The sequence below is a fragment of the Nycticebus coucang genome, chromosome 7, assembly GCF_027406575.1.
Source record: "Nycticebus coucang isolate mNycCou1 chromosome 7, mNycCou1.pri, whole genome shotgun sequence".
Lineage (NCBI taxonomy): Eukaryota > Metazoa > Chordata > Mammalia > Primates > Lorisidae > Nycticebus > Nycticebus coucang.
The window spans coordinates 107,591,050-107,613,331 of NC_069786.1; the positions used below are offsets into that span (position 1 = coordinate 107,591,050).

At 36.2% G+C, this 22,282-nt stretch overlaps 1 protein-coding gene and 1 long non-coding RNA gene across 2 annotated transcripts in view; one reads left to right on the top strand and one right to left on the bottom strand.

Moving 5' to 3' along the window:
• Positions 1 to 1,721: 1,721 nt before the first annotated feature.
• Positions 1,722 to 6,557, top strand: LOC128590477 (uncharacterized). Its single transcript, XR_008381281.1, has 2 exons — positions 1,722 to 3,174; positions 3,273 to 6,557. It is a non-coding gene; the product is annotated as an uncharacterized LOC128590477 (long non-coding RNA).
• A 550-nt stretch (positions 6,558 to 7,107) lies between these two features.
• The window catches only part of ACADL (acyl-CoA dehydrogenase long chain), a 39,486-nt gene continuing 24,311 nt past the window's right edge, over positions 7,108 to 22,282 (bottom strand). The window contains exons 9-11 of the mRNA XM_053597791.1: positions 16,443 to 16,570; positions 13,861 to 13,947; positions 7,108 to 7,519 (exon numbers count right to left, since the gene is read on the bottom strand). Of these exons, the coding sequence (XP_053453766.1) occupies positions 7,426 to 7,519; positions 13,861 to 13,947; positions 16,443 to 16,570 (309 nt within the window). The 3' untranslated portion in view covers positions 7,108 to 7,425. The remainder of the gene's footprint in view (positions 7,520 to 13,860; positions 13,948 to 16,442; positions 16,571 to 22,282) is intronic.

Genomic DNA, 22,282 nt, shown 5'->3' on the forward strand with positions numbered 1-22,282 from the left:
AAACGGGACCCACACCTTTCACCATTAACTAAGATAGACTCTCACTGGATAAAAGATTTAAACTTAAGACATGAAACTATGAAAATACTTGAAGAAAGTGCAGGGAAAACTCTTGAAGGAATCGGCCTGGGTGAATATTTTATGAGGAGGCCTCCCCAGGCAATTGAAGCAGTATCAAAAATACACTACTGGGACCTGATCAAACTAAAAAGCTTCTGCACAGCCAAGAACATAGTAAGTAAAGCAAGCAGAGAGCCTTCAGAAAGGGAGAAAATATTTGCAGGTTATACCTCCGATAAAGGTCTAATAACCAGAATCCACAGAGAACTCAAACATATTAACAAGAAAAGAACGCCTGACCCCATCTCAGGGTGGGCAAGGGACTTAAAGGGAAACTTCTCTAAAGAAGACAGACGCATGATTTACAAACACATGAAAAAAAGCTCATCATCCTTAGAAATGCAAATCAAAACTACTCTGAGATATCACCTAACCCCAGTAAGAGTAGCCCACATAACAAAATCCCAAAACCAGAAATGTTGGCGTGGATGTGGAGGAAAGGGCACACTTCTACACTGCTGGTGGGAATGCCCACTAATACGTGCCTTCTGGAAGGATGTTTGGAGAACACTTAGAGACCTAAAAATAGACCTGCCATTCGATCCTATAATTCCTTTACTAGGTTTATACCCAGAAGACCAAAAGTCACAATATAACAAAGACATCTGTACCAGAATGTTTATTGCAGCCCAATTCATAATTGCTATGTCATGGAAGAAGCCCAAGAGCCCATCGACCCACGAATGGACTAGCAAATTGTGGTACATGTATACCATGGAATACTATGCAGCCTTAAAAAAAGATGGAGACTTTACCTCTTTCATGTTTACATGGATGGAGCTGGAACATATTCTTCTTAGCAAAGTATCTCAGGAATGGAAGAAAAAGTATCCAATGTACTCAGCCCTACTATGAAGCTAAATTATAGCTTTCACATGAAGACTATAACCCAATTATAGCACAAGACTATGGGGAAAGGGCCAAGGAAGGGGGGTGTTTGGTGGAGGGAGGGTAATGGGTGGGGCCACACCTATGGTGCATCTTAGAATGGGTACAGGCAATTGCACTAATGTACACAGCTATGATTTAAATAAATAAATAAAGAAAAAAAATTTAAACTTCTGCTCTGAGAAATCAACTGTTAAGAGAATGAAAGAACTGACTACAGATATTGAGGAAATATTTACAAACCACATATCCAACAATGAACTTGTATCTATGGGGGAACAGCTGCATGCCAGAACCTGGGGACTTCATATGACTTCCACATAGACCACATAGGCAAAGCTCGAATGGCAAACTGAATTTTGGCAGAATCCCCTGTGATCCTCCTGGGAGGATACAAGAAAGTATGGAGGGATAATGAGGTACTGCTACGAAGTCATTCTTACTGGCTCCCCTCTACACCAAGAGGCTGTCATGACCCAGTTTGTCATTGTCTGGGAGGTTTCTGATGGGGTACAAGGCTTTGCCTTACCACCCTTAAGGCACACTGCAGCTCCAAAACTGTTTCGCAGTATCACAGAATGGGCTCCTCAGCAATAGCGTATCACATCATTCTTGTGGTCACCTAACCTCTTTTGTTTCAGTGTGCCTGCACAAAGGCTACAAAAAGCTGGCAGCTTTAGCTACTCTGTTTTTATTATCCATATAAGCAATAAACTGAATCAAAAAGAGCCTGTTATTTTTAGACTGGGACAAAATCTGTCAGCCTAGCTTTACTTTGTGCTTGACAATACCCAAAATTTATATAGAACTTTCAAAGCTCAACATTAAGAAAACAAGAAACTCAAATAAAAACTGGACAAAAGACCTGAACAGACAATGCACCAGAGAAAATAAACAGAAGGCAAATAAGTACTTGAAAGGCTGTTCTACATCATTAGCTATTAAGGAACTGAAAATTAAACCATGATGACAGACCCACTACATACCTTTCAAAATGGCAAAATAAAAAGCTGGCCAGGCACAGTGGCTCACCCCAACACTCTGGGAGGCTGAGGTGAGAACATTGCTTGAGTTCAGGAGTTTGAGACCAGCCTAAGCAAAGTGAGACCCCATCTCTACTAAAAAGAAAATCTAGCCAGGCATGGTGGCAGGTACCTATAATCTTAGCTAGTAGGGAGGCTGAGGCAGGAGAATTGCTTGAACCCAGGAGTTTGAGGTTGCTATGAGCAATGATTGTGCCTTGGAGCTATGATTGTGTACACTCCAGCCTTGGTCTCCAGTGCATGCAACAGAGTGAGATTCTGTCTCAAAAAAATTAAATAAATAAAAAAATAATAGTTCTGGAGAAGATTCAGAGCAATTGGAACTTTTACATTGCTGGTGGGAAGGCAAAATCATATAGGCATTCTAGAAAAAACAGCTTGGCAGTTTTTGATAAGTTAAATATACACTTACCATGTGACCCAATAATTCTTTTCCTGTGTATTTAACTGTAGCAAGATGTTAAGATTTAACCTTAATCAAGATGTCCTTAAGCAGATGAATGAACAAATTATGGCGTATTCATACAGCAAAATACTACTTAGTACCAAAAAAGAACAAGTTACTGACTCATGCAACATGGGTAGATTTTATTTTGCTGAGAGAAGAAACTATTCTCAAAAGTTTACACACTAGATGATTCTGTTTATCTGACGATCTCAAAACAAGAGATTAAATCAGTGGGTACCAGCAGTTATTGTGTGGAGAGTTTGACTTTGAAGGCCATGAGGCAGTTTTGTGGATGATGGAATTCTTCTGTATCCTGACTGTGGTGACGGTTGTCTGAATCTATACAGAGAACCCAAAACCAATTTTACTGTTGTGTGTTTATACCAAAAGGGGCAAAAATGTTGTATGTTAATTTTAAACATAAAATGTATAAAGAGAAGGAAGGAGAAAGTGAAGGGAGGACTGTTATAGAAGACATGAGACAATACTACCAAATGCAATTTGTGGATCTTGTTTAGATCCTGATTTGAACAAGCTAATTTCAAAAGGCATTTTTTGTTACAATCAAGGGAAATTTAATGTGAATTTGGAATTATATGTTAAATTTAAGTTTTCAAAATGTGGCTATGTAAAAAAAAAATCATCAGTGACATACAGATTCTGAGATATATTTGTGTGTGAAGTAGCATTAAGCCTGAGATTTTTCTAGTACATGAAGAAAAAAGTGGAAGAGCTTGACTAGTAAATGTTGAAACTGGAGGTTTATTATACAGTATTTTTAGTATGTTTGAAGTTTTCTGTAATTTTTTCTTGAAAGTGGGATTTTATAGCCGGGCGTTGTGGCGGGCATCTGTAGTCCCAGCTACTGGGGAGGCTGAGCTTAAGAGAATCACTTAAGCCCAGGAGTTGAAGGTTGCTGTGAGCTGTGATGCCACAGCACTCTACCCAGAACAGCATTCTACCCAGGGTGACAGCTTGAGGCTCTGTTTCAAATAAAAAAAAAAGAAAGAAAGTGGGATTTTAAAAAATAGAGTAGAATTTCTTTTCAATATTTATTTTAAACCAGTAGACACAGGCCTACAGTTAGTCTCCTTCCCAATGTCAAATCTTTCCAATCAATCCAAGTAAATAAATGCTATGTGTGCCAAAATTAATACTGACTTGAAAAAAAACTCCAAGAAATCTTACACTTTGAGCAATAAACTACTAAAATTACTAGATTAGTAAAGATTTGCAGAGTTATATTTTAAAATAGCAAATCAAAACAATTTTCAGTGATTCCATCGAAGAAATAAAGGGCAAGAGTAATTTTAAAGCAATAATTATGATCCTGAAAATCTCAGCCAAAAGACAAGATTACTCAGGCTTTTAAATTCTCATTAATATTTACATAGTGGTGTTTTCTCACTGTGTTGGTCCAGCTTGTTCTTTTGAGCATTATTATTATTAATCATTTCTTAAGCCTCAGCATTGCATGAGATACAGATGATAAGTTTTCTCCCTAGGGGACAACAATCAAAACCACTAAAGCAAAATAAAGATTAACTGTGTAAGAAATGAAAACCGAATGAAAGGTTAAGAAGCACACTCTGAATTTTTTGCTTTCAGCTTTAAGCCCATGATGTAATACGTGTTTCTATTAGGGGGTATAAAACTGTTTATATTGGGAGACGCCTGTGGCTCAAAGGAGTAGGGCGCTGGCCCCATACGCCGGAGGTGGCAGGTTCAAACCCAGCCCGGCCAAAAACTGTAAAAAAAAAAAACAAAACCCAAACAAAACTGTTTATATTAGGGGCATAAAACAAGCCTAAAGTTGGTAAGGCAAAGAAAACCTTCAGCTTTGAAGACACAGAATACATCCCAGAGATCACTGCAAAAGAATATCCTACCTTAGAAATCATTCCACTTTCTGCTATATAAAAACTACTAGAATCTATTTCTAGCTGTAAAGGACTGTAATCACTTTGTGGGAGCAGGGGCAACGTAGAGAGAGAGGGAGGAGAGAGAGATATTAAAGTCTGCCGAGTAGACTTTTTTGTTTCTTTTCTTTTGGTAATACCATCCTCTGCTTCAGGATGCTTCTCCCAGTCCATGTATTCCTGATGGGAATGTCAATCATAGAGCATTTCTCCTCTACCTTACAATGACTTTGTGCTAAAGGATGCAGGCCTGAAGCAGCTGAAGGTCAATTTTACAGGACTCATAATGAACTTCTTTGACTGTGTAGGCCACTTTGCAAAGAAAAATAGAAATTAATGAGTATAGCATAAACGCTGACACTTCTAAGCCCTAAAATCAGGCCCTTGAGGCCCTTCTTGTTATAATTCTTTATACTGTATGAGCTACTCCACAAGCCTTTTAAACCAATACATCTAAGTTTTTGCTTAGGATGGTTGGAATTGGGTTTCTTTTGTCATTTGCACCTTAAAAAATCCTGAGAAGTAAAAACAACTTGCCCAGAGTCATCATTCAAACCCAGGTCTGCCCACCTCTACACAGTAGGCTTTTCCTACCTACTATTAACTATTAACTTTCCATGTTAATTTACTGTTTATCTTCCAGCTGCTTCATTCCTGAAATCTAGTTTCCTTCAGGATTGGGAATGGAAAGGAAAGGGGCTGTGCAGGGAAAATGGGGGTTGTAGGTATCACTTTCTGATAGTAGAAAGGAAATGAGAGCCACAAATACAATAACATTTAGCAAGAGTTAGTAGCAACTTGACCCATTTTGTATAGTTATTTAATGTATATTTGAAAGAACCTAAGCTGGCAACCATACAATCTTCTGCCCAAGCACAAATCAAAGCTGTGTAATTCTAGGAAAGGATGATATGAAAATACTTTCTCTTTGCTCTGCTCTATCCAGTTCTAATGAATGTATTTTAAAAATGTTTAATACAGCTTGGCGCCTGTGGCTTAAGCGGCTAAGGCGCCAGCCACATACACCTGAGCTAGCTGGTTCGAATCCAGCCCAGGCCGTCAAACAATGACGGCTGCAAAAAAAAAAAAAAAATAGCGGGGCGTTGTGGCAGGTGCCTGTAGTCCCAGCTACTTGGCAGGCACAGGCAGAATTGCTTGAGCCCAGGAGTTGGAGGTTGCTGTGAGCTGTGACCCCACGGCACTCTACCCAGGGTGACAGCTTGAGGCTCTGTCTCAAAAAAAAAAAAGTTTAATACTAGCAATACCAAATGAAATGTTTTCTGTGTTCAGCAAGAGTACATCTATTTCCATTTTAAAGGTACTTTATTTACTGTGTCACTGCTATATGCAAAGAAAAAGAGGCAATGAAATAATGCTAGTTACAATTTAAATTAGTGGGTTTTTAATAATTACTTTTAAGTCTTTTTTTATTATTATTATTTTTTTAAGAGACAGAGTTTTGCTTTGTCGCCCTGGGTAGAGTGGTGTCACAGCTCACAGCCACCTCCAACTCCTGGGCTTAGGCGATTCTCTTGCCTCAGCCTCCCGAGTAGCTGGGACTATAGGCGCTCGCCACAACACATGGCTATTTTTTTTTTTTTTTGCAGTTTTGGCCCGGGGCCTGGTTTGAACCCACCACCCTCAGTATATGGGGTCAGCGCCCTACTCATGGAGCCACAGGCACTGCCCTACTTTTAAGTCTTAAATGTCATTTCTTCAGTTGCCAATTTTGAATGCTTACTAATTGCACTTACGATTTGCAGTTTTTCGCCCAGGCTGGGTTTGAACCCACCGCCTCTGGTATATGGGGCCAGCGCCCTACTCCTTTGAGCCACAGGTGCCGCCTTGCAATTATGATTTGAACTTATCTTGTTTACTCATTTACTTTTTTGTTGTTGTTGTTGAGACAGGGTCCCACCCTATGCCTCTGAGCAGAGTGCAGTGGGCGTGGTAGCTCACCACAACCTCAGACTTGGGCTGCGGGCACCCCGCTGCCTCAGCCTCCGGAAGCCGTTGGGATTACAGCTGCTCTCCGCCGCGCCCGGCTGGGTTTTTCCATTTTTTTCATGAGTGGGGGTCTCACTGTCGCTCAAGCGAGTCTCGAACTCCTGAGCTCAAGCGATTCTCCCTCCTCAGCCTCCCACAGTGCTGGGATTACAGGCGTGAGCCACAGCGCCCGGCATTGTTTACTCATTTACTTCTTATCTTACTTATTACTGTTTATTTGTTTATTCACTTATTTATTAGCAGTGACCTTACCAGTTGGTATTTTTACCTTGACTTCATGGTATTTTTAACAAGTCTGCTTTACAGAAGACACAAAGTATTTGTTAAATTAACACATATATTAACTATATTATTGAAAAATAAAAGCCACTTTGCTAAAGGTTCCATTGCTTACAAATGTGGGGGCTGGAGTAGAGTGGTGAAAACTACTGTTGTAGGGAATTTGGAGCTAAAGGTAGATGACATGACTTTACACTATAAGTTATATATATTTTTCCCTTCAAAAGTCAAAGTGCTATATCATTAATTTTTTTTTTATTATTATTTTATTTTATTTTTTTGGCTGGGGCTGGGTTTGAACCTGCCACCTCCGGCATATGGGACCGGCGCCCTACCCCTTGAGCCACAGGCGCCGCCCTATCATTAATTTTTTATAGTGTAACAACATAAAATTATTTCTGCCTCAATTTTAAAGATTTAAGCAATTTATTCTCTTTAGAATTATAGAAATACATGAAACAATAAGGCATCTGGATTCAGAAAATCTTTGACCTTTATATTAAAAAATTAAATCTTACATTGGAAGATTTTAGAATCTTTGGATTCAGAGGTTTCTCCTCCTGTGTCAATCCCTATATTTATATTTTATTTGATTTCTTTCTTTATAAGGAAAGCGTATAAATATATGTTTAGTCTTTCCTTCCATTCCAGGTTACATTTCATCTTGAGCAGATTTGAAACCAGATTAACTGTAATAGGATTCCAGGATGTGGGCAGATGTCTACTTGTCACGGACGATTTCTCTTGCAATCAGCTCCTTCATTATTTCATTGGTACCACCATAGATTGGCTGAACTCGGGCATCCACATAAGCTCTGGATAAATCAGAAAATGGTTGAATAAACACATAATATATTAGAAATAGTAAGTTTTGTCTCGTTAGGTAACTATTAATTAAAGCATTCATTTAATAAAATCCAAACAATAATTGCAAGAGGGACTTTGCCTAACAATTGCAATCAGTGTAATCTGGCTTATTGTACCCTCAATGAATCCCCAACAATAAAAAAAAAAAAAATCCAAACAATAAAAGTCCTTCAGAAATTACTCATTTTTCCAGTATGGCATTCACCTAGGTTGGTAAAACTGTAAAAAATCTATTAAATATTGATAATATATATATATCTTTGTTTTAGTTTGCTTGAAGAGATTCCAAAGTCAAACTGACATTTGTAAGTATGTTTCATTTGATTTAATTTTGTAAAATTTGGCACATATAATAGCATTTTTAAAAAGTCTGTTTTAGATTTAGAGATGCATGGAATGCCCACGGTTCTTATTATCTTTAATGTTATCTAAAAATGTAGAAATCCACTGGTTTGGGAGAAAACAAAAATGAAAAGAATTTACATATTTCCCCTTCAATTCCACCACCTCTGCCACACTAAGAATATAAATTGGTGCTTCAGAAAATATTACTTCCAAGAAACTTAACAAATACTTTTTGAAAATAGCTATTAGTCACTCCAGTATGGAGTTAAAATACTAAGTGGCTAAATCCACTGCCATAAAGAAACTCCACAAAAATTAATAGTAAAACATACCACTGTACAATTGTTTTTATCTTTTCTTATCTCATCCTTTCAGCTCTGAGATCAGAGGAATAAGTTTTATTATTGTTTTGAAGGTAAAGGAACTGAGGTTCAGAGAAGTTAATACATTTACTAGTTAATAGCCACTAACAGATAATTGGCAGACTAGAATAAGGATGAAGTATTCTGCCTCTTTGGAAGTATCTTTTTTATTATATCACAGCACTTTCATTGGCCCAGGCATTTAGGGCTAGCTATTGAGCTTTGGACTTTCTTTCTTAGCAGACAAAATTCAAAAGCTTTTTTCCAGAAATACAAAATCTGTGTTTTAAACAAATTTAATATTTAGGACAAATTTAATGTGCCAGGTCTCTGGGAACATGACCAATTTTGGACTTATTCTTCACCGTATTCATCAGAGTTCCTTGCAAACAAGTAGGAACTCAGTAAATATTTACAGATTTGATTTACTGTATTAGGAAGGATATTTATTTCAGACTCTCAGTACATTCTGATTAAAGTTTCAAAAGCTAGTGACATTTATATTTTCAAACATTTTTTTCTGAACATATTTTGTTGTTCCCCACTTTCATTGTGAGGATCTACCTACCATTTCAACAAACTTCAGTAATCACAATGCTTTTAGACAATTTTGGACTGGGTTGAGCATTTTTTGTTCACATTAAATAAATTCCAGTGGAGTAGGTAATGTCAGGTATCAGTAGACCTTTTATAAGTTACTAATTAAATGTAGTCATCAACTAAAATTAACAGAGAAAGGCAGAAGCAGAAATGTTTAACCACACTGCAATGAAGCTCTGCATCTCAGACTGCCCTTCATAGCACAGGAGAGAAATCTGCAAATGGCAAAGCTTAAGCCTCCCTTGCCACAGGCCCAACCCTATGTAAGACTGAATGAAATAAACCCACATGCTGAAGACCAGTTATTTAAAAAAGGACAAAAACAAAGCAAAACAAAGAAAAGTGCCTCTTTTGTCTGTGAAAGCAAGTAACAGAAATATAAACAAATTACGTAGCTTAATCTAGGAGATAGAAGAAACACAATGAGAATGATTTTTGCTATCAAATCGAAGTCTGTGCATTACATCCACCTGTTGCCTAATGTGTCTAATTTGCTTTTTTGATAGAGATATTAGGATTACATGGGGAGAGAAATGGCAATCTAAAGATTCATATAATCTTAGACATTAAGAAGCTGGCCAAGAAGAGTAATTCTTATTTCTTAAAGGGAACGTTAAGTCTCTCAAACAGAAACCAGGATTTCAAATAAGCCACTGAGCTACATACAATTTTTGCTTACTACTGACTTTAAGGAATTAACTGCAAAGAAACAGAGATCAAGTGTTACTCCACACTCTAATCTTAAGCCATGTAGAGAGTTGCCTCCTCCTCATCTAATATGTCTTAGAACATGAACTAAAACTATACAAACACTGAGCCACTACATAGCTTTTGTTCTTAATGTAATTTTAATAAAAGGTTTATTCCCTTCATTAAGGACTATAAGCATATCAAATGTTTCCATTTATGCTTGCTAAAATGATAAATTTGAAAGACTGCCAGTTTGAATATGGATTTCGCTGTTCTATACAAATATTATGATAAAAATTAGAAAAAGTTTTTAGAAGCCCATAATATTCCTATTTTTCAGATTCAGAACTAAATTGAACTTTTCTATATGAATCAAAAATTTCCTTGGGAAATTTTTTTTTTTTTTTTTTGAGACAGAGCCTCAAGCTGTCGCCCTGGGTAGAGTGCCATGGCATCACAGCTCACAGCGACCTCCAACTCCTAGGCTCAAGGGATTCTCCTGCCTTTGCCTCCCAAGTAGCTGGGACTATATAGGTGCCCATGACAAAACCCGGCTATTTTTTGGTTGCAGCCGTCATTGTTGTTTTGCAGGCCTGGGCTGGATTCAAACCTGCCAGCTCAGGTGTATGTGGTTGGCGCCTTAAGCCACATGAGCCACAGGTACCAAGCCAAGGGAAAATTTTATACACTGAAAATATTGCTTCTTAAATAAGAGGAAACATATCCTGTCTAGAGTAATAAAGAAAAATGCTATGTGGAAGTTACTGAGGCAAAAGACTATGGGAAGAAGAGAACACTGCTATTTACAAATTAGCACTGATTCAAACTGACAGTACTATTTATGTGCAATACAATAAGAGGTGTACTTAACTTATTTTAAGAAAATAAAAAAATCTATTTGACTGGGTATGTAGGAAACACACCTCATGAAGATAAATGAGACACCCCTAGTTAGTATCATACCAAATGAGGAAAAATTGAAAGCCTTTCTTCTAAGATCTGAAATAAGGCAAGGATGCTCACTTTCATGACTGTTATTCAACGTAGTACTACAAGTGTTCTGGCCAGACCAATCAGAAAAGAAAAAGAAATAAAGGACATTCAAATTGGAAAGGAAGACATCAAATTATCCTTTTGTGCAGATATATGATGATCTGACTCTTAGCGAAACCTAAAGATACACAAAAAAACTATTAGAACTGGCAAACAAATTCAGTAAAGTTGCAGTATAAAAAATAAACATAAAAATCAGTAGCATCTCTATATGCCGATAGCAAACAATCTGAAAAAAACAAAACAAAACAAAAACAAAAACCAAGAAAGTAATCCCATTTATAATAGCTACAAATAAACAAAACTACCTAGGAAGAAACTTAACCAAGGAAGTGAAAGATCTCTATAATGAAAAGTGTAAAATTGATAAATGAAGTTGAAAGAAGACACACAAAAAATGGAAAGATATTCTATGTACATGGATTGGAAGAATCAAGATTATTAAAATGTCCATCTGCCCAAAGCAATCTGCAGATTCAATGTAATCCCCATCAAAATACCAATGAAATTCTTCACAGAAATAGAAAAAAAGTCCTAAAATTTGTATAGAGCCATCCTGAGCAAAAAGAACAAAACTAGAGGAATCACACGAGCTAACTTTAAATAGTACAACAAAGCTATAGTGATCAAAACAGCATGGTACTGGTATAAAAGCAGGCTAATGGACCAGAATAGAGAACCCAGAAAAAAAAATCCACACATCTATAATGAATTCATTTCAAAAAAGCTACTAAGAACATACTAGTAAAGGATAGTCTTATCAATAAATGGTGCTGGGAAAACCGGGTATCTATATGCAGAAGAATGAAACTAGACCCGTACTTATCTTTCATAATATACAAAAATTAAATCAAAATGGATTAAAGACCAATTAAGACCTGAAAGTATGAAACCACTTACTAAAAGAAAACATTTGGGGAACCTGCGGCTTCAAGGCTACATGTGGCCCTCCAGATCCCCAAGTGCAGACCCTCAACTAAATCCAAATTTTACAGAAAAAATACTTTGGTGGATTTGTCCTGTAAAGTTTGGATACAGTCAAAAGGCCACACTCAAGGATCCAGAAAGCCACATGCACAATGATTTCTTGAGTAATACCTCAAAAGCACAGGAAACTGGAGTGAAAATGGACAAATGAGAAGCTAAAAAGCTTCTGTACAGCAAAGGAAATAATCAACAAAGTAAAGAGACGAGAGAATATTTACAAACTACATATCTGACAAGGGATTAATAACCAGAATATATAAAGAGGTCCAACAACCTATTATAGAAAAATCAAATAATCTGATTAAAAAAATGGACAAAAGATATAAATAGACATTTCTCAAAAGAAGACATAGAAATGAACAGGTATATGAAAAAATGCTCAGTATCATTAGTTATCAGGAAGTGTAGATCAAAGCTGCAATGATATCTCCCTGTCTTTATCCAATAGACAGTCAGGAACGAACACTAGGTTGTGAAGAAAGGTAACCCTCCTATAATGTTGGTGGGAATGTAAATTAGCATAGCCACTATGGAGAACAGCATGGAAGTTTCTAAAAAAAAAAAAAAAAATTACAACTACTATATATGAGCCAGCAATCTCACTGCTAGGTATACACCCCAAAGAAAGGAAATCAGTGTATCAAAGAGATACTTTATTACAGCACTATTCATAATAGCCAAGATTTTGAATGGACCTATGTGTCTCTCAATGGATAAATATAAACAAATGTGGTACATATACACAATGGAATATTATTCAGCCAAAAAAAGAATGAAATTCTATCATTTGCAACAACATGGATAGAAATGGAGAAGAGTTATGGTCAGTGAAATAAGCCAAAGAAAGACAAACTTTGTATGTTCTCACTCATACGTGGGAGCTAAAAATTAAAACAATTTATTTCGTGGATGTAAGGAGTAGAATGATGGTTACCATAGGCTGGAAGGGATGTAAAGGGAGGGGGCAGATAAAACAGGGGCAATTAATGGTTGTAAAACTAAACTTAGACAGAACGAACAATACTATTTGACAGCACAGTAGAGTGACTACAGTCGACAATAAGAGGCTATGTACTTTAATTAAAAAAGTGGAATAGGAATGTTGTTAATGCACAGAAATGACAAATGCCTGAGGTAATGGATACCCCAATTACCCTGATTTGATTATTACAAATAATAATCTATATCAAAGTATCACATGTATCTCGTAAATATATACAACTATTATGTACCCATAGTAATTAAAATATAACTTTTTAAAGTCCATTAAAAATAAATTACAAAAGCCAGGCGTGGTGGCTCACACCCTGTAATCCTAGCACTGTGGAGTGTCGAGTGGGTGGATTGCTTGAGCTCAGGAGTTCGAGACCAGCCTAAGCAAGAGCTAGACCCTATCTCTACCAAAAATACAAAAAATGAAACTGGATGTTATGGTGGGCACCTGTAGTACCAGCCACTCAGGAGGCTGAGGCAAGAGGATCACTTGAGCCCAAGAGTTTGAGATTGCTGTGAGCTCCTGATGCCAGGGCATCAGAGTGACAGAGTAAGACTCTGTCTCAAAAAAAAAAAAAAAAAAAAAATTAAAAAATCTATTTGAAAAATGAAGACTTATGTTTTTCAGAACAAAATAAATATTTAACTTATGACAACTTAGATCCTTTTCATATGCAAATTAATTTTTTATAGTGCTATTTTTTGTGGCTTAAAAAAAGTGTTATTTGTCCTAATGATTCAAATAAAGTCGGACATCAAGCTTTAGTATATTGGTGGCTTTACTTTTTTTTTTTTTTGAGGCAATATCTTATTCTGTTGCCTGTCCTGCAGTGTAGTGGAGTTATCTTCACTGCAACCTCAAACTCCTGGGTTCAAGCAATCCTCCTGCCTCACTTCCCCAGTAGCTGGAACTATAGGCAAGAACCACCACACCCAGCTAATTCATAACATTTTTTGCAGAGATAGTGTCTCACTATGTTGCTGAGGCTGGCAATCCTTCCACTCTGGGCTCCCAAAGTGCTAGACTTATAGAACTGGGACATTTGCCCAGCCTCTTCATCTTCTTTAAAAATGATAAAAATCCCAGTGGTCAATTAATAAAATAAAGATAATTCCTTTTGCTTGAACACACTGTGCAGTCAGTTGAAAAATGCAAACATTTCACGTCTTCTTTCCCTCTGTAATTGATGTATGAAGTAAGGAACTGTTCCTTTTTCTTCACATCAGTAGGAAAAGCGTAACAGAAACAACATACTCACTTTGCAATCGGGTACTCCCACATATATCCCCAGCCTCCATGGAGCTGCACACAGTCATAAGCTACACTGTTTTGTAAATCAGATGCCCTAAATGACCAAAATAAAAAATAGACAAGGAACATTTGAAATGGACTTCTGTGAAGTGTTTCACAATCAACAAACCATCTACAATTGTTTAAATGTACACATTTAATAAGCAATTAAAATAGCATATTAGCCAAGCACAAAAGATGAAAAAATCACACATGAAATATATTTCAAGAGAATTTTCACATAAAGAATATCTTCTTTGGGCGGCGCCTGTGGCTCAGTGAGTAGGGCACTAGCCCCATATACCGAGGATGGTGGGTTCAAACCCGGTCCCGGCCAAACTGCAACAAAAAATAGCCGGGCATTGTAGTGGACACCTGTAGTCCCAGCTACTTGGGAGGCTAAGGCAAGAGAATTGCCTAAGCCCAAGAGCTGGAGGTTGCTGTGAGCTGTGACTTTGTCACGGAAGGTGACAAAGTGAGACTCAGTCTCTTAAAAAATATATATATATTCTTTATCAGTGATATTTCTGGCTAGGTTTCTGTTAAGGTTAGAAACAAAAAGTAAAAAACTCCAACTATTATGTTTCATCCATTTTAGACGTGAAAAAGAAATGGTAAAGACTTGAATTTGGTCCAAGTTATTAGGATTTTCTGTATGAATTAAATTACTTGGCCCTCTAGTTCCTTTTGTTTTTGTGATGTGTCTTTTTTCTCTGGTGACTTTCCACCTAAAAATTTAGGAAACTTATTAGAAAAATATTTGGGGATAATTACTCCTGAAATATGTGTGTGTGTGTAAAAATGTAAAGTATTTGAGAGAAATTCTTTTCTGATTGTACTACAGTTCTAATTGGTCTGGATTTCATTCATCTTAACATATAAACATGATAGTTTAAAATAATGTTTAAACCAACAGTAAGCATAGACACATTTTTCTATTTAAAATAATTTTTAACTTTAACTTAAAACTTAGTATTTTTTTTTTTGAGACAGAGCCTCCAGCTGTCACCCTGGGTAGAGTGCTGTGGCATCATAGCTCACAGCAACCTCCAACTGTTGGGCTTAAATGATTCTCTTGCCTCAGCCTCCCAAGGAGCTGGGACTACAGGTGCCCCCACAACACCCAGATATTTTTTGGTTGTAGTTGTCATTGTTATTTGGCAGGCCTGAGCTGGATTAGAATCCGCCAACTCTGGTGTATGTGGCTGGCACCCTAGCCACTTGAGCTACAGGCGCCGAGCCTTTAAAACTTAATTTTTAACAGGTGAGGATGTTCCTAAGAAATATATTATCAACATAATTATTACCAGACTCTGGTGGTAATAATATTTGGAATTTAATTTTTTGTGTTACTTGGCGAGTACAACAGTAAAATATTTACTGAGTTATACCTAGTTGCTTCCTCTGCTTCAGTGAAACATACCAGTATGTCTATATACCTCATGTTTTCAAAGAACAATGAGGTCGAGAGCTATCCAAACTTCTCTTTTCCCAAAAATATCTAAAATTTTTCCACTTTTTTTTGCCATAGTCAAAAGAACTTTTAAATGTAAATGCAAATATAAAAAGTCTCACCCAAATTGCAATCAATAATTCAACCTTACTTTATAACTTGGAAATTTTATTATTAAGGAATCATTACATAAAGCACCAAATATTTCCCCTCTTCTACTTATGACTGAACTGAACACAAGTTAATGAATAATGACAGGAATTTTTTCTAGGTTAGTTTTGGGCTAATGAGATGTGAGAATGTCTTTTTTTTTTTTTCAATATAACAAAGAGAAATTTTATTTAAGAACAAAGAGAAAGCTTAGAGTACTTCCAAAGAGAGTTGCAAGTGGGTCCCTCTCATGAATGAGAAGAGGTAAGAGAGACAGATACCAAGACAGTACGGAGGTATAAATACTTTCTTTCTCTCAGTTTGAAGTTAGCTGCAACTCTTATTGGCCTATCTAGAATGTTTTTAAAAAGAAGAAACCAAATCCACTTCCAGATCTGATTTAGGTTGTGTATTTTTAAATCTTAAAATACACAAAAGCCTGATAGGGGTCTTTTTTCAATTAACTCATCTTTTAACACCTTTGCTGATAATATTTTATTCAAATGAACATTTTTCTAAACTTAATAGGACATTTTTTCCCCCTTTCATTTTATAGAGCATGTGTAACTTTTGATGGGACCATCAATTCTTCAAGAACTTTATTTTTTCTTAGATCTGGAAAACACCTTAGATAGAAAAATCCTGTCCAAACTAGTCGTTTCGCAAATAACAAAAAGTATTCCCAGGGGAATTAAGTTTAATTATAGTTATGTAATGGAAACATTGGGACTCTATCTCAAAACTCCTAAGTTTTACTGTTTTCTTTCAACCTCTTTAGACTACTGCTTTTCAGATAATTTAAAATTAAATCATTACTTGCATAAACTAATCAGTCATTCATTTACACAGCCTTCTTCCTTTAAGACACTCAAGGCTGAATTTAAAGTTGGCAGAATTTCATAACAGTTCAAGCAAATACCACATTTTAATTACATTAGCACGCATACCAATATTTTGCCATGGAAGCAGTGGGAGAGTCCAGACGTTTCGTTTCATGCAGCTGGATACAGCTGTCCACAAAAGCTCTGGTTACGCATATGTGTGTTTTTAATTCTGCTAGTTTATGTTGCACTGTCTTAAGTTTACAGGAAATAAAAGAAAAAAAAATGAGCATGGTAGAAATACAAATTTTGACTCACCCAGCATATCAAACATCATATAATAAAAGATAGAGCAAAATAAGAGTTAAATTGCTGTTTTTTTCCTTCATAAAAAGAGTATGTTACCAAATCAGACTAAATTTAAAACTCCCTATATTTCAAGGTTAAGAATAATTGTACTAAAAGATGAAAAAATATACAAAAACATAAATAATATATCTTGTTTTAGATTCTAAACTCTAAATCATGAAGAGAAAACAGCATGATTTTAATGTGCGAGCACCATCTGGTGGTACGGTTTTTTTTTTTTTTTTTTACAGCTGTTGAAAACACTTATTTTCCTCCAGACTGGCAAGAGACTAAATCCTTTAAGATTTTTTTTCTATTAATCAAATCAAGTATATACATCTCCCTATTCTGTTTCTAACAGCTGGAGGGACAACAGGGTTCTATATGTTATAAATACATCAAAAATATTTATTAGGTCTTATGATTTCATATTGAAAAGTACTTAATCTAGCTCTATAGAATGTAATAGGGGAATAATGGAATCAGAGCACTCAGGAGATCAAAGTACCCTGCAACCTCTTCCACCTTTCCCCTTCTTCCCCTACCCCTCTCAATAGCTTTTCTAGCACAGACTCTAACTTGAACTAAATTGTCTGGAATTGTCAAGGTTAATATACATATGTATATTAATACCTATGTAACTGCCTCCTTCTGGAAGCTATGGACAACTGATAATATTTTTGGAAATTATTCTGTTTAGACCATCCTCAATTATTCTTGACTGCTCTCACTTAAATAAAGTTTTATTTTATTCCTGACTTTTGGTTCCTAAACCCTGAGCTTTGAATTTGCCATCTGTTCTTTTGGCAATGACTCTGGAACCTCCTTCAGGAAATTGGCTTGGATTTGACTCTGGCTTCCTACTTTGGGTAGCCTCCAAAAGTATACCCATTGTAGCTGACTGCTTAGGTTCCAAGGCCTGGATATGGTTAGCTGGCTATATCTTCGTTGTGGAAATTCCTATGGAAACAGAGATCTGAGCATTCTACCATGGCATTTATGAGTGAGACCTTCACTATGGCTAATAGAAGGCATACATGTGGACGTTAAAGACAAAGGTGGTGCAGTGGAACTCAAATTAGAAGTTAAATGCATCTCACTTATGCACTGGCAAGTCCAAAGCCATGACTGAGCTCCCAAATGAAGATTGTGGGGCTAGATTCTCTGAAGACGCTGGGCCTGGTTTTACTGAAGGCCTAAGCAATTTTCAAAGCACCAAACCGAAATCTTTCAGTGTCACTGGCAGTTGGCACAGTTTTGGTACTTAGCATTTCTGGAAGAGTGCAGAATGAGAGTGTAATAAGACCCAAGACCAGGTAAGACCAGAATGCATCAGGTGGATGAGGAGACCTGAGGGGCAGATTCCTCACAGGATATCAACATAGTTACTACTCTGACAAAAAACCCCAACTGACTGTCTTTCCTTGTTCTAGAAACACAGAATGTAACTGGCATCTAATCATTCTAAAACCAAGCAGCGGAAAGGCTGGCAGCAAACTCCCTCCATCTCTGTATCTGGGCCTTTAATTCTAATCATGCTGGGTTATATCAAAACTTCCTTCCCCTCTCATTCTTTCTCATAAACATTTTTAATCTCCATTTCTATTCCTTACATATTTAATTAGGCAAAATTTCTAGCCTTTTTTTTTTTTTTTGTAGAGACAGAGTTTTACTTTACTGCCCTCGGTAGAGTGCCGTGGCATCACACAGCTTACAGCAACCTCCAACTCCTGGGCTTAGGCGATTCTCCTGCCTCAGCCTCCCAAGCAGCTGGGACTACAGGCGCCCGCCACAACGCCCGGCTGTCTTTTTGTTGCAGTTTGGCCGGGGCTGGGTTTGAACCCGCCACCCTCGGCATATGGGGCCGGCGCCCTGCTCACTGAGCCACAGGTGCCGCCCCAAAATTTCTAGCCTTTAATTAAAAAATTCCCTATGACCATCCTACACATTCAAGTTTATTCACAGAAAATGTAAAGATGAAACAAGAAATGAAAAATGTAGGAAAATAATCTTCTACATATTGAAAACAGATGAGTATATATTCTATTAAAATCCCTGAAATTGAGTTCTAAGCCTACTCCTGACTTAGTTCAATGACTATTATATCTATTATACTTCATCTGGAAAACAAGTGGGATCAAACAGGTCTCAAGATACTTTTGACCTGAGGTGATGCAACATTTGAGAATTTGTGCACTAGGTACAGTATAAGAAAATCAAAATCTCTAAGCCAGATTCTCTCATACATGCCTATGCCTAGGCAAATGCTGGGGGCTTCTTAGAAGCTGAAGTTAAATTTTAAACCAGCATGGAATCATTTAAAATTCCTGCTTCAGGGCATCACTGAGGTCTGGAGGTCTAAAGAATTAATTTCTCTCCTGGGATAAAGAGTTTCATATTTATGTATTCCTGGTATTGAGTTTGGTATCTCAAAAAGATTACGTCTTTGCTCTTTCTTCACTGCAGACACTACGTCATACTTTCTGAAATCATTCCTTAATGAATAGCAACTAATAATTTTGCCATATATTTTTGTGAGTGATCAGCATGTTCATGGCAGTATTTTTAAGTTATTAATATTTGCTAATAGATAATTCTGCAGCTAGCATTAAAAAGATCTTCTGAGGTTACTAAGTATACTGGATAGAGTCTCCTTCAGAGTTCTGAATGGCAGAATTCTTGGAATGTTAGAATAATGGAATCAGAAGACATCTTGGAGAGGTTATCTAGCCCAGTATTCATTTAACCAACACTATAAGCTGTATGTATTATCATATGTTATTACTTAAATATAAAATAAACTATGTTTGCTGCCTAATTTTATAGTTAATTACCCCCATGTTCCAGGTCTTAAAAACTGGATATTCCTGTTTTAGAGGCATAGAAGGAAGAAAGGCTATTTTTCTCCTCTCCTATTCCTGTCCCTAATACTCTGTGCCTTTAGAATCAAGAACACATACCACAAAGGAAAGTGACTAACCAGGAGCTCTCATTAGAAAAGAACATTCCATTTGCACTTCATTACCTTCTGGGCAGTAAAAATAACATATGGATTAAGAGTGTAGGCTCTGAAGTTAGAATATCTGTATAATATGGGGCGCCCTACTTAACCTCTCTACGCCTTAACTTCCTTATCTATAAAATGATGATAATTAAAATACTTATACCATATAGGGCTTTGGAGAAAATGTGAAACAAGTTATTTATCACAGTGTCTGGTACATAGAGTGTAGTAAAAAATGACAGCCGTTATTATTTACCATCTGAATTTTATGGTTTTATTGTCTAGTCTATGGAAAATCATGAGACTTGATATCAACTTTGGAGAGTATAGTTTTAAAAAAATCCCAGGCCTACTGCTCTATCAATCAGTATGGTAAGTCTTATTCTAAAAAGAAAATAAATTTTGTGACATGCATCCCAAATGGTTAGAAAGGCCCAAAATGTTCAAAATTCAAGGATAGCAAAGAGAAAAGAAGGCGAATAGTTATATAGTCATAAAATGACATTTGGCCAAGTATAATGTAGCATTTAAAGGTCTATTTCAACTGAATAATTAAGACCATAGTATACCCAGTTATAGAATAGGAGGTGTAGGTATGGACAGTCATTCCTCTTTTCTGAATATATTCCTAGTTTGAAATATCAAAATACCTATTATTCAAATATATTTATTTAGATAAAACAGGAAGGTTAGAAGAAGTATCTCAGAAATGCCAGAACATACACACATATTTTAGAAAATAACACTAGCTAGCAGCAATGTGCATGTGGAAGTAGAATGCTACTGCCACCTACTGAAATTTCAGCAAACTACCTTTGAAAGGAGACAACAATAAAAAGACACTTTGAAAAGTAAGGATCAAAACTGTTTCTTTTCTTTGTGCTATCAAAACACAATAAAACAGTATAGAACAATTTTCTATTTCCTTTATGTTTAAATGTAAAATCTTTTTGCACCAGTCAGGCAGTCTATGAGCAGTAAATGTTATATTTATTTGTTATAATCTCATAGAAGGCCATGAACATAGATTTTGTAGATTTGCAAACGGACAGAAAATACATCTGTCTCCTTCATTTGTTACAGTATCCAGAAAAAGAAAGCCTGGCTGTTTCCATAAACATTTTTGATGTGAAAGTGGTAGTGGTTAGATTTCAGAAGCAAATAATACTGATTCTATTCTGGGTACAGTTGAGAAAGTTGCAAAGTAACACCAAATGGTATAATTTCCGTCATACTGCCAAGAGCCTATATTGTATATTTCCAGAGTCATACCTATCAAATTATATTTGAGTACATGATGCTTACAAGGCAATTAATATATACTTTCTCAGTGAAACAAAAAGCATTAATCACTTATGTCAGTATTCCTCAATGGGATATTACTGGTATTTTGAGTAAAAGTTGTAGTAAATAGTAAATAACTTGTTGATTCCTATCTTTGAATTACAGGATATTTAACAACACTGTCCCTAATACACTATCTGATTTACACCTCCAGGCACTATGCAACCCCCATCCCTGACATTTCTAAATGTTTGAGGGAAAGGTCAGTCAGAGATGGCCACTAATATGTGTAAATCAGTGATCCATAAATGCAAAGGAATACAAGGGTAACATCTGTCCTCCTAAAGAAATCACAATTTAGGCAAGTCAGATCATACTGTTTTTACAAAATATTTTCTGAATTGTGGGCCTCATTTTTAGAGTTTCAGAACAACTGTTTTAGGTCTGTTATTCCAATAGGAAAGTTAGGATGTAAAGACTTCTCTTTATGATGGATAAAAGTCAACTAAATGACAAAACAGTTCCCAAAATGACATAGAGAACATCCAGCTCTAAAACAAGAGGAAAAAACTGATTACAGGTTCTTTATAATGGAACAAAATGAAACAAGGCATTATGTAAGGTTAAAATAATGATAATAGACAACTTTAATGAGGGCTTACATTACTAGGCAATATTCAAAGCACTTTTGTATATTATCCCATCTAATTATCACAACTCTATGAGGTAGTTCCTGATATTATTTGAAAATAGGAAAATATTTCTATTTGTGAATAAATTTTACAAATCTTAAGATTTACAGCTGTAAGATCATATAGTTTTACAAATCAAATATATTTCATGAATTAATAAGTAGAAAATGTTTCTGAGAGAGAACACAACTTGCTTCGACTACAGAAATTCAAGTGTGCTAGGACTTAAACCACACTTCAACCGAATTTCAGCTTCAACTGAAAAGCTACCAAGGTGTTTCATTTCTACTTTCACAAAGCCTTTCAGCCAAAGTCATTTTACTTAAAACTTTTTAAGCAGAATTCCAAATCCAGGGTATTTTGCTGGTGAGATATTTCATGAATTTGATGGTTGCATTGCTTATGAACTATTCCTTCATTTAAGAAGGAACAGGAGGATCTAATATTTAATTGGCATGTTGGGTGATCACGGACACCATATATTGAGTTCTTTTGCAAATACCTTACTTAAACTTCACTTCCTGGCAAAACCCATCCTGACATAAACATAATCATTCACCTTCTCTGTGTTTGTATCTGGGTAGCTAAACCTTTATAGTAAAGTTGATACACCAAAAAACATAAGGCACCACTATAAA